Raw genomic sequence first — 13,672 nt, 5'->3', positions numbered from 1 at the left:
TCCCTGCGTGGGAGCACCGCGGGAGGGCCCGCGGGAACTCGTGTAGGTACTCGTACTTTCATTCTTATTGGGTATCGATAAACGCCGGGGCCATTCGTTAAATCGTTACTCTTCTCGCAACGTATCCGCTTCTATCTATTACGGATCGATCCGCGTGATCCTTCGATGGGCGCCACGAGCCCGATGAATCTTGATTGCGACGCGCCGTAATATCGTGCGTTTTTTTCCTTCTTATCGAAGTCCAGTATAAGAATTCGTGATTTTTTTATCAATTATCCGTCTGCAACGTGCACGAACTGTCGGTGCGATAGACAGTTAGATACCCAGGTAACACAATGTCCATAATCGGGGACACAAGACGTCTTAAAGACGTCTTTACACTGTTAAATTCGTAGTGTCAAATTATACTCAATTTGAGTCATTTTTAACCATTCCTATCACTGCTTCTACTCAATATGTCGTTAATTTAACTAAACTAATGGAGAATAATACTGTTTTGTGTTAAAATAATAAATTTTGACACACATAGTAGTTAAAAATAATGTTGTTTAATTTGAGGTATTGGTTTAAATTCCATCCTTTAATATTTAACAGTGTATAAAGACGTTTTGTAATATGACATATCTTAAAGACGTCTTATGTTTCGATTTTTGACATTGTGTTATCTGGGTAATATGCATGTTTGACAGAAAAATAAAACTAGATTTTTATAATTTATAAACTGCTGAAATGGAAAATAAATGTAACCGAGTAAGCGAGAACATTGAAATACAATTCGAGGTATAATTTCGCGCATATAAATCGGCCTCCGCCGATTGTGTGTTCTGCGAAGCAACGCGCATACATTTTCACGAGCTTCTCATTCGACGCTTGGTTATAATAATCCAGGCTTGGTTAATGTGACCAAGCTACCTGGTGAAATAGCTTCAACTAAACGTATAGGTGAATGTGACGAAATAATTTGGTTAATGTTAACAAATAATTGTAATAAAACCTGATATATTTGGTAATTATTGGCAAAGATTGGTAATTATTACCAAGTAATGATAAATGTAACCAAACAGTTTGGTAACTATAAACTGATAGTTTATTAATAATTATCAAATAGTTTAGGAAATATTATCAAACTACTCTGATAATTATAACAAAATGAGTTGCTAAATGTAAACAAATTTTTTGTTAATAGTTATTAAATTTTGTATATTATATATCCGAGCATTTGTACCTACATACTCGTTCATCACTCGCGAAATTGCATCGTAAAACTACAGTTTTCGCGAAAGTACATTGTAAAGTTCTAAGAAATTAGTGAATTAGAAAATCTTCTCTTAATTTGGGGACTTAAACATCTGATTGAGGTATCAAAAGGTTAACCTTTAAAAGGTTAACCTATAACACATCAATGAGATATTTAAGTCAAATTAAGAGAAAATTTTCTAATTCACTCATTTTTTAGAACTTTAAAATGTACTTTCGCGAAAACTGTAGAGTTTTACGATGCACTTTCGCGAGTGATAAACGAGTATGTACAGGCACGAATGCTTGGATCGACGAACATGTATGAACTGGTTGAGGCTCATGAGACAAATGCAGCACGATCGGAACAATAAACTGACAGCTTTCGTAAAGAATAATCTGAATTAGCAATACTTACTAAATTTATAGTAATATTTACTAAATAACCAAATTGCTTACTAAATAATTGAGTAACTGTCAACAAACCAATCAGATAAGGCTTTTTAAGACAATTTAGTACTAATTATCAAACTGTTTGTTATTTATCACTAAGCTATTTGATAATAAGTACTATATAATTTAGTTGGCTCAACTAAACGCAAAATTGGCTCTTTCAAAATGTTTATAATTATTACAAAATGTTTTGTTATTAATATCATATTCGGTAATAATAATCAAATATTTTAAAAAGAACTGTTACTAAGTGTATCTCACAAGATTACCAAGAATTTTTTTTTCAGTGGACCACTATCATGATAAGCCTCGATATACATGTTTTTTTTTCTAGCTCTCCGCAGTAGCGCTATATTACTTGGCTTCCCACTTTTCTAGCGCGCAATTAATCACCGCGGCGGCGGCATCGCGCCATTTCGAATTCTCGGTAGTCTTCGTTTCGAATTCATTGCGTGCTCTATATCGCGCATACACTTTATCGGTTACGGGGCGCGGGAATCGCGCTCGCCCGCGCGTGTTCGTGGAATATGGTAAACTCGAGCGACTCGAGCTAGAAACGCGCTACAATATGTAAAGCAATTATTTCGCAGTCATTTCCTTCGATATCGTATCGATATACGCTTGCGAGTCATACCTCCCTCCTCGGCGTTACCGCGAGGAAATGAGTTCGATAACGTTTCTGATAACGCATCCTATTTCACGCGTTCGCACATTACGCGGCATATTTCGCTGCACGTGTCAGCGAAAATTATCTGCGTTACACGTTACGCGGATATTCCTATTCTTTCCCATTGAATATTGCGGTACTCGACAATAAAGATCTCGCGAGCGCTGCACTGAATGCTAAAAAAACTGCGCAAAAAAAAATTAAAAAGTTAGCTATCGCGAGAGATTAAAAATGTGATCCGTGATATCTCGTATCATACGTTCTAGCGCTTATCTCGCTTTATTTTCCTCGCTGTTATTTTATTACGATTTTTCGACACTTATATATACTTCGCTTCGCTTTTCAACTTTATCCTTACGCTATGCATGTTTATAGCGCTGCATTCGCGATTCCCATCAAGAGTCACCCGTTTATCTATCCATTGATTTGCATACCTGTTTTTTTTTCGCCGTGCTATTTATTTTGAGTAATATCTAATGGTATCGCATAGTAAAGTCGCGAAATATGCACATACATAAAAACGTTTTACACATTTATCGCGCGTTATTTTCAAAGATAATTTATAATTCCGATGCCTGATGCGGCGCTCGCCGATTCTGTCCGTCGTTATTTCTCATTGGTTTCATGTGTTTTCGAAAAGTTTTATCTCTTCTCTACCATATACGTCCGATTAGAAAAAATCCGTGATATATTTTTCGTCTGAGGAGAATACCCTTACGATATACATTTGTAACGAGCTAACGCTCTTTTTTTATTTCGCGCGGTCATATCTAATCGCTATATATTTTAAACACCTGTGTAAAACGCCGTCCATAAAACTTAGACCAAATACTTCGACTGGACAGTCTCGACAACGAGTCCGTACTTTCGCACGATAATATTAGCTGCGCGGAGAATTATTCTCAAATTATTGCGAAATTTTACGCGTTTAATATAATTCAGTCTTTTGTGACGCAAAATATCTTTAGTCTTGCAATTACGATAACCGTAATTGCAGCGGTTGTAAAAAAAAACGGGCTGTACTAGATTTATTGTGAGAACATCACGCGGTCCATAAATTGCAAAAAAAATGAAATAATACTTGTGTCCCCTTTGTGCATAAAGTTTCACGTTAATCATCAATTGTCGGGAATAGAAATGTTAGAATTGTGTAAAGAGTTTCATTTATATAATACTTAACAGCACACTTGAGAACAAATTATTACACATAATTATTTTCATATGTTTATTTATTAGGTAGGTATACCACGAATTCCACAAATATATGCTATAACAATCACGCGCATCGCATATTTTGTATATAACTATTTAAATATAAAATGAAAAAGTGTCAAAATTATAAAAGTGTTATAAAAGTCACAAAAAAATTAACAAATTAAAATCTACGGACAATTTTAATATTCGCAAATACGTTCAAATCTTGCAGGTTATAGTTGCGTTATCTTTTACACATTGACGAGAATTCTTTTTCGAATCTTTCCACATTGCATTGTGCATGTCCGATAACATTGTTCTTTTCTATAGGCGAACTCTATTCCACGAAGTTGTAAAATACTAACGCGACAATTTAGCCACGTAATAACTTCCAAGAGATCTAGCTGGTCTCTCTCTCTCTCTCTCTCTCTCTCTCTCTCTCTCTCTCTCTCTCTCTCTCTTTCGAGTAATGCATACCGTAATGTTCATTTCGCAGTGTTCAATATGCATAGCGTATTGTATTTGATAAAAGCCGCGCGACGTCAGACGGCTAGATTAGAATTATAAATAGAAATATTCGGAATAAAGACAAGTAATATCGTAACTTTTCTAACTGCATAAAATTTAGATAAACTAAACAACTAACAAACCGAACTGTATATTGATGTAAAATTATATTCTAGTATATTTTCTACATATTGTATTTTTCTTCTTAAATCATAACAACTGAAAAAAAATTTACCCCGACGCATTTCGACTAATGCAACTATGTAACTGATATAAATAACTCGTATATACGAACTTTGCTAATATTGATGATCAATACTGGCAGATATTCACCTAACGGGAGTCCAATTAAACGCGATGTCCTGCATTAATTAGAATATTTAGAGCCACGGCGTGTAGAGTGCCTGGAGCATTTAGGCGATGATTTACAGGCCACGCCGAGGTACAAGTACATGCGCGGGCACGCATGCACGTATACGCATTCAAGCACCCCTCACCCACGAGTCTTTGTTGGAGAGTGCGAGCGCTTTCGAAGCGTGGAAACTATAAAGTATAAACAATAAAACAATCGGATATGGTGACGGTATGGCGATAAATCACGGTGGACACAGTTATCTGCAGTGGCTGCGAAGGGTAACGCGCCGTGGCTTAGCCTTCGATAAATTTAGCTATTGTCGTGTCTAGGATATATTAAATCTCGTTAAAATGTCTTTATGAAACCGCAACGCTGCGCTACGGATTACGAAGAGAGAAAGAGAGAGAGGGGGGGAGGAGATTACGACAATGTAACACAGTATAAATGTTTTAATATAGAACGCTATGTGATTTATAATGTCTATCAGTATAACAGTAATATTTTTCTCAATGCCTTTCAATTATTTGTTCGTTAAAGGTTCTTCTTTAGATAGCGTAAAAGTATATATGCGACTATCAAACAGAGAAAATGCCATGACAGACGATGCAATTATGTGCGGATATTGACACTTGTAAATATTCTCGTTGAAACGTGAATGTAATTTTTTTTCTTTCTATTGATTATTTTCTATGTTGATTTATCCCGCTCATCATCTCCAATTGCTATAAAAAAATGATGAGAATAAAAACAGGTCATTGTGATTTTTTTTGCAAAGGTAAATATATATAGGAAGTAGGAAATTCCTAGGTAAATAAGTATTCACACAAAATTTCAACATATAATAAATATTAGCATATTAACGGTAAAGTTAGACCTCAGTTAGTAACAGTTACAAGGTGGAAAATGTTCGCTATATATGAACCTTCAAACGGATCTAAGCTGATTAATAATATAATTGAACGTCCGTTTCGTGATATTCGTTGCTTCGACGGATGCAACCGGCGCCGCGGCGTATTTCTTCCGTCACTTTCCATACGAGATTCAGACACCTACGTGCGAATACTCGGTTCAGACTAGAACAATGGCACCCTCGAACGCGGCTCTACCGTGATTATTGTAATGACGGTACCGTCCGCAAATACTTGAATGATATAATTCGTAACCTCACGCCATGGTGAGAATAACGATACCACATATATGGTTGTATATATATATATATATATATATATATATATATATATATTGTATATACATATATATAACCACCGTAATTTATTTTCGCGCCTTTTTCCCAACGCGCCGGTTTCAACAATATTTTTCGCATAAATACTTGCCTCCGGAACACACAACGACTTTCACGATTTGTTATCGGAACAAGTCTTCAAACATTAACACATATGTATGTACTATTCGATAATCGATCACATTGAATTCTGTTAAAGATATATCTTTTATTATACATGGCATGTTTACATTGTTAAATTCGTAGTATTAAATTATATTCAATTTCAGTAATTTTTAATAATTCCTGTAGGTCGCCACTGCTCCTACTCAATATGTCGTTAATTCGACTAAATCAATGGAGTTAAAAAATAATACTCTTTTTTATGTTAAAATAATTAAACTAACAAAATATAAAATATTGTTTAAAATAAATATAAAATACTGTTAATATAAAATATTGTTTAACTCAAGGTACTGGTTTAAATTTCATCTTTTAATATTTAACAGTGTATCTTAATGCTTTATCGTTTGCAATTATAATTATAGATACAATTTAATTCTGAAATTTTTTATTCGAATAAAGATATAAAACAGATTTACCCGAAAGATGTAGAATAAAAATATAGGCAAGTATTATAACAGGTTGACGGACTAGATCGAAATCTCAGAAACGAACTTGTTTCATATTTGATTAGGATTCTATTTTTTGCCGCTCATTCATTCCTGACCACCACCGTAGAGGGTCAATATTATCACACGTGCTGAGAATGCCGACAGAGAGGCCGTTTGTCACTCCTCGCCCATCGGATGTCTTGTCCTTCGATCGTAGTCCCATTTAAGATTGGGCCCCGACATCGGTACATTTACCGTTGAATCCACTTGCACATCCCCGATAGGCATATATTTACTCGAGTCCGCCCTTTCCAGGTAAAAGCTCGGGCTTCTTCGCCATTTGAATATACTTGAAGCTTCGATGAATCTATTTGCATCTTCTTTTAGATAAAAGGGACACTCCCTAAAATAATGAATAGTGACGTCTCCCTCCTTTCGAATGTCACTCCTTTAATTCTTATTTGTACAACGTTCTATTATGGATAATATATATAAAATATACATGTATATACACACGTCTATAAAATCTGCAAAATTTTTGCAGATTACCTATATAGATTTTAATATTAACGATTAGTTTTTAATTTTTGTTTTCTTGTCTAATTGTAAGTCATATACATATATTCCGTGATCTTATCTTAGGAAACAAAAATTAATGTACATAGAAAATAAGTACCTATATACGCGAGTCGACGCTCGCCGTGTCCGAGAGTCGCGCGCAGGACATTTATCGAGAGGTTGAGTTAATTTCAAGCGTGGAAAAAATATGGAGCGTCCATCTCTTTTTTTTACGACGGCCGTTTCCGTTCCCGGTAATGTGACTTGTACATTTTTATGCCAGCTCCGGTGCAATGGGCACAGCCGTAAAACACTTATGACACCCGTAGCATAATAATGTTACTTGATAGCGGCTATCTCTCGGTGTATATAACTCATCGCATTCGCCATTTTCCTAATTAATGTTTAATGCCTCGCTATCTGCCCTCCTTGTTCACGATTAAACTTGCACGGTTGATATCACCGGTTGTTATCAACCGATTCCACTACTCTTTATTCCGACTCCTGATTCGATCGATTATTTTTCGTGCGATTGTAAATTTACGCGACCATGAGACGAAAAGGAAGGCGAAGGAAAAATTTGCGCATCGTATAAAAATTACTAACATATAAAAATATTAGGAACGAACACTTATCAATCAAATTTATGATAATTTATCGTGTTTTTTCGCATATGCATTGCATTCACCTGATTACGTATAGACACACACGTCTAATATGAAGCGGAATTTTACTTCGAGTAGAATTATAATTTTCTTGTTTTTTTTTTTTATGATTTCAGTATCAAGAAGATAATGATGAATCGGATATAGATGATGAGGCACAAGAGGAAGAAGAGTTATTTTCGCCGCCACTTCAAGTCAACCCACAAGCCCTGGACGCAGCTGGTGCGTCTTCATTAGCACATTTGAACAATTTCATGCATCATCCATTACTAGCGAAGTTTAGATTGGAGGTTAGTGACAGAAGCCTTTTCGTTCTCTTTTTTGCTTCTTTTACATGTTTAATCTTTCGCTACTTGCTTTACATTTCGTTGAATGCATAAGCTGTTTATCGCCAAAACGGCACGAAAACATCCGCAGATCTCGAAAAATAGTCTTATTGTCAAGAATTCTCTATCGTTCGCCCTGTTGAGTTTCCGTGAAGATAAGCAGCCGCATAATTCGTCATAAAACTTGCTCGGCAGGCTCGAGCGTTCGTTGACCTACAAAAGTGCCAAGGTAGAATGACACGAATCGTGGAAAATCGTGAGACAGTCGTAACAGCGGACGTTGACAGTCATAAATGAGTTACCATCGTGACAATAGATTCTTTTTTTTTTTTACGCAACAGCCTAAACCGGATGACAGATCTGGCCGAACGCAAATCTCTCTAGGATCAATGGTCCGATAAGAGATTGTGCTCTCTCGTGTACAATAGTATTTGTTCGCGGCGTGAAAATGAAGAGAATCTCTTGCGAAGTTAGAAAGTTTCAGCAGAAATAATTGACGCTTTATATTATACTTCTGTATTGTATAAATAATTAAGGTTGTGACACCTGCAAACGTATTTCTTAGTAAAATTCGTAATCGGTTACAACTTTTGAAAACAATGGAATAAATCTTTATACAGTTTTCGTATTAATGAGCAAGGAATGCTCTGATGTCAATTAATTATTCGATAAGAATTACTTTTATCGCTCGATGTTTGCTCGATTGTAAATAACTAATTCGGTATTTTTTAACGGTCTTTTTATAGCGTAACGACGCAGAAATGCTGCAAGGTAGAAACAATTTGGAAGTTCTACAGGCCGCGATGAGCAGTAACTTCGGCCTGTTTCCATACATGTCGCAGCCGCCACCGCCGTCATCGCATCTACCGCCACAGCCGTTGCAAAACAACCATCTGCAAGTCGCGGGAAATCTCGGGATTCAAGGAGTTGAGAATCAAGCATTGGGTTGCTCTGCCTCTTCTTCTAGAGTCCCGATTTCTACCACGCCGGCCAACGAATCTTCGCCACCTCGCTGCAGGAATAACGGCGAATCTTCGCAAGGAAGCTCGAGGAATAACGGAGAATCGTTGCAAGGAAGCTCGAGGAATAACGGAGAAGCTCGTGAGGGTGAAGCTCGCGCTGCGTCGGTGAACAGTCAGCATCCATCCGGAGCCAACTGGAGCTTCGAAGAACAATTCAGACAGGTGCGTCAGGCAAATACCTAGCAAGTACGTACGCCTTCCTCAGCTTGTCGGCAATGATCGTGCGATATCGCCGCGTTTTTGGGCGACTAACATGTTTAACGTGCCGTTTCGATTGTCTCTTTCCAATTATTTTTCTCTCTCTCTTTTACCTCTCAATTTAATCACACTTGCACTTTATGTAACTAATATAGCGTATCAATCTCTCAAAATTATATATTACGTGCAATTGTGAAGGGGAAAAATTTGTACGCCTAACACTTTCTCGCTTGATGCTTTTGGTGGAACGCTAAAAGGTTATTATGCTTTAAATTCCAAAGCTTATCGACATGTCTGATTATTTCTCCAAGTTGGACGGTCTATAAATACGTCTAGAAATGAGTTTGGCAAAATAGGCAGAATAGCGATTCGAATAATTGAACGATATTCGAGAGTAGCATCGGCAGCGTAATAGGCATGCGTTCCACTTATCGCTCGCAACGCTCGTGGAATCATTTCATCCTTGTTGTTTGTCAAATGTTAAACAAGGACGAAATGATGCTCGCGAGCGTTGTGAGCGATAAGTGGAACCCAGCCTAGGTATGCTGCGCCGCGGTATGGCGCGCGATCGCGCGAACCCGGGCCGAGTGTCGTGGGCGTGAACAACTCGCGCGGTCACCTTTGTGGGACACTGGTTAGTGCCGCGAGGGACGTGTAATTACGGCGGAACTCTCTCCCCCTGCGAAAGCGCGAGGCGAGGAGAGACGGTGAACCGGGTGGAAAGAGAGGCGCTTTAATTAATGCAACGATGGAAGCTAATTATTATTTTTACACGGCCGGGAGATAATTACCAGCCGACCGTCCCCGAACGAACGGCGAGTTCGTTGACGGTGGTTCCGCGGCAAGAACGAAAGACGCGATCGGCTCGACACACTGCGAGAAAGGAAGGAAGGAATATTCGGACCTGGAGTAACGCGCTATTCATAAGACACGTAGAAAGGAGGCTGCGCGCGCGCGAGCCGGTCAGGGGGATGGGGACTAAGTTATAGAATTAGCTGGACTCGCATCGCAGCCTTGTTAACGCTTTTTGCGGTGACTCCGTCGTGCACTTCGCTCGCGCGGATGCATTTTTGCCATATGGGGTATGAAATGGCGCGGCGCGGCGATCCGGCCGGGTCGGTCCGGCCGCCCCGCTCGCCCGCGGTTTTCGGTTTTTGCCCCAAGAGGGTGTGGTATTGGATTACCATTTAAATTGTTGTTTCGCGCGCGCGAGCCCGCAAAACGCCGATATCCTTTCATAGTCCGCGTGACAAACCTGCTGAGGATTCGCGTCGCAACTTTTAAAACTAATCATACCGATATACAATTCAGCTACAAAATATAAGTCCGAGAAATCTATGAAATTCTATGAATTTTTTTCGAAAAACTATTAAGAGTGGCTTTCGCGTAATTTTAAGCGGAAAGTTATTTTATTTAACAGAGTATCGGCCTAATAGCGTATCATCGATTAAAGCATACAACAAGCGGACGAATGCGCCGGATAAACGGCGCGCGAAAGACGAGCGCGGGTAACGAGAAACAACGTGCGCGGGGGAATGGAAATAGAAGTCTCCACCTACTTGGCGAACGGCGCCCGCATCTTAGGGATCGCATCCATCATTCCGGCGAGGGCGTACAAGCTGCTCTTTAATCTTTCTTCTTCGGCGTGATGGTGGTTTCGTCTGTTTTACTCTTCCTTCTATTTTTTTTCCGAGGTGTCGGTAATCGTTCGCGTACCGCGGCTCTCGCGTTTTTTCTTTTTTTTCGCGAATTTCTTGAAGCTCTCGCCGCGCTCTGTTCCGAGCCTCGCGGCTTTAAAACGTCGTTTACCCTTTTATCCAACGCGAATCTCGCGACGCTTCCGCGCGCGGTTGTCTCTTTCCATCGAGATTCGAAGGAGATTTAAAGATGTTTTTAGAACCAGACTCGGGCTAACTCGGGGGAAAATAAAAGCGCCCGACCTCCGGACAGGTTTATAGTCAGTTGGTTATTGTCTTGAAATAGGGTAAGCAGAGGGGCGGGACGGGGGCCGACTACTCTGGAGTACGTCGCGTACCATCCGACGTATCGGGGGCCAGGAACTTGTTTCAGTAAAACAACGATCGCACACCTATCGTACACAAAGTAGTCCACCGACACCGGTGATACCCAACACGAACAACAACGCGCCCATACGAGGCCCTCCTCTCCTCTCCTCTCCGTCTCGCCCCCTTCGCGCTCGCTCGCTCGCACGCACCCACACGCGCGCATGGCACGTCCTACCCCGTGCAACAACGTTCGCTGACCGTGCACTCGAGAGCTACCACGGCAGTATAATACTGTAGGACTATACTTTGCAGCCATTGTGAAATAACTCGTAAACCTCGCAAATTGCCAGCTATTTCGCTCTTATACACGCGTGCACACCTTTTACGCCGTGTTTCGTCTCTGTGTATACTGCGTGTTCGACCGTAGATCGAGAAGGTTGACTGCTCTTCTATGAGCGTGTATATATTCGCGCGCGTGAACCGAGGTGCGTGTGCAGGACACTCGTACGCACCGAAGACGCGCTCGGCACATAAAACCGGCCACAAATTCGTCCAAATTCCATTCTTTGCTTTATGAAAATTTTCTTTAATAAATGTGTACAATTATAAATCGTTGAAAGAGAAGTTGTAGCTTAGTTTGCGACTTGCATCTGAGAAATCAAAATTTTAACTTGCAATTAAATTTTTTATCTGAATTTTATTCAAGAGTTCTAAGAAAAATCTATATTTCATACTTGTGTGTGAGATTATTAAGATGTTTGTTGCCAAATGACCATTGCCTGACTTTTCAATGGTGCCCTGCAAGTGCACCATTGAAAAAATATAGTCACAGAATGGTAGATCATACTAAACAGCGAAAGAGTTTTCTCTACCATTTTTATTTCTACCTTAAAAAAGAGATACAACCCAGCCCAGTTACCGGAATCACCCTGTGTAGAGCATTATACAAAATTAGGGTACTTTGAACATGCCACGACGAGACGACTGACGATGACAAACGCGCGCACGTATACTGGATTGCCCTCGAGTTATCATTGTGATTATGCAAATGCATTATCATTATGCAAATGCAGCGGGGCACCTAAAACTCTGAATGTGATCCGTCGTCGTCGCTGCCGTGGTGGTTGGCGCGCTTAACGTGGGACGTGGACGAATACGGTCCTTTGTAATTTCGACAAACAACGCGGTTTTTGCTCGAGCGTGGAATCTCTGCGTTCTATCTTCGTGAATCGTTCGAAGGATGGAAAGGAAGGTCGCGCACAGCTTTTCTCACTATCTTTCCGGATATATTTTGTATCGTTCAATGAAAGTAAAATTGTATTCGGCTCTCGTGACTCATTTAGACACGCGCGATAGTTTCTCACGCGGTTCTTCATAGCTGAATAACAAATATTTCTATATGCGTCTATTTAACGCGGACAGCGGCTAATCACGCTTTCGTAGTTTCACAAAAAAATCACATTAACGTTAACCAGGAACTTTGGATTTCTAGCTATGTTAACTCGTTACATATAAGAAAGCATGATAAGACGACTCGGTTGTTTTCTCACTATTTTGGAGCTTACAATGTGTAACATTGTGTCGTGACATACCGTCGTTACCAATGACGCGTAAAACGTCGCGGGAAAACAGCCGGTGACGTCTGCACGCTTATTTTCTCTGAAATATTTGCATTTACATATTTATATATTTTATACGTATACGTACATATATATTTTTTTTGCACGGCTTATACTATCTTGCAAAACGCAACAAAAACGAGCCGTTATCACCTACACGTGCCATACGTTGAACGTCATAAACTTTATCAATACTTATAATTAATTTGCATTTCAGTGTAGGAAGGTAATTAAAGTTATATCGCATCTAAATGCGCAATTGTGCACTTCGCTTTGTACGATAACGTAATGACGACGAAAAAAAATTTCTCGCCGTATTGCTTGCTCTACCTCATATCGGACGTTACTTTATTTCACACTATCGATATACGAGATAATTATATGGATAAATTATATAATTCTAATGTTTGTTTCATCCAGTTTGAAATATGAAAAGAATAATGCCGAATATTTCCTTTCTTCTTCTTTATTTTACGTTATACTGCAGCCGGTCGTTCTTATTCCTGCTTATCGATCAATTAACCGAGTTACGCATGCGAAAGCGCAATTACCGCACGGTGCAACGAGATTATTATTGAGCGTTGCATACGAGTAATGCATATGTTCGTTTGAACGGTTCCATTGTCACGGTTCCCCTGTCGTTTCTGGAATATAGGAGAAAGGGTTTGGTACTCGAGTGTTTCCCTTAAATGACGCAATTGGCAAGAAGAGAATTAAATCTCGCAACGCGCGACAACCTCCACGGGCATCGCCCGCAGAAGCATTAGATTTGTCTGCCGCGCGCTTCGTATAATTCACGGCGCACGATATCAAGAGACACGCGGTATTAACGGTGATGTACAGCGTAAATCTGTTAACCAAGTCCCGTCCAAGCGCGCGACACGACTTCAACATTGCGGGCAAAAAAAGGAAGGAATAAAAAGAGCAGCACCGACGATAGAGACTCAGACTCAGACGGAAGCCAGATGAAAATAGCTACACACGTTGCATTCGAGAAAGCCTTATACCGAGCTAATTTACTTAGTCCGTG

At 39.6% G+C, this 13,672-nt stretch overlaps 1 protein-coding gene across 2 annotated transcripts in view; it reads left to right on the top strand.

The window, feature by feature from the left end:
* The window catches only part of Retn (retained), a 114,514-nt gene that overhangs the window by 32,859 nt on the left and 67,983 nt on the right, over positions 1-13,672 (top strand). Inside the window, exons 2-3 of one of the 2 annotated variants that reach the window (XM_071785927.1) lie at positions 7,588-7,761; positions 8,544-8,981. In XM_071785927.1, the coding sequence (XP_071642028.1) occupies positions 7,588-7,761; positions 8,544-8,981 (612 nt within the window). The remainder of the gene's footprint in view (positions 1-7,587; positions 7,762-8,543; positions 8,982-13,672) is intronic. The other variant, XM_071785928.1, reaches the window with a different exon arrangement.

This window comes from Temnothorax longispinosus, chromosome 8 (assembly GCF_030848805.1).
Source record: "Temnothorax longispinosus isolate EJ_2023e chromosome 8, Tlon_JGU_v1, whole genome shotgun sequence".
Taxonomy (NCBI): Eukaryota; Metazoa; Arthropoda; class Insecta; order Hymenoptera; family Formicidae; genus Temnothorax; species Temnothorax longispinosus.
Note: the sequence above shows the minus strand (reverse complement) of the source record. Positions and strands in the feature narration are given on the sequence as shown.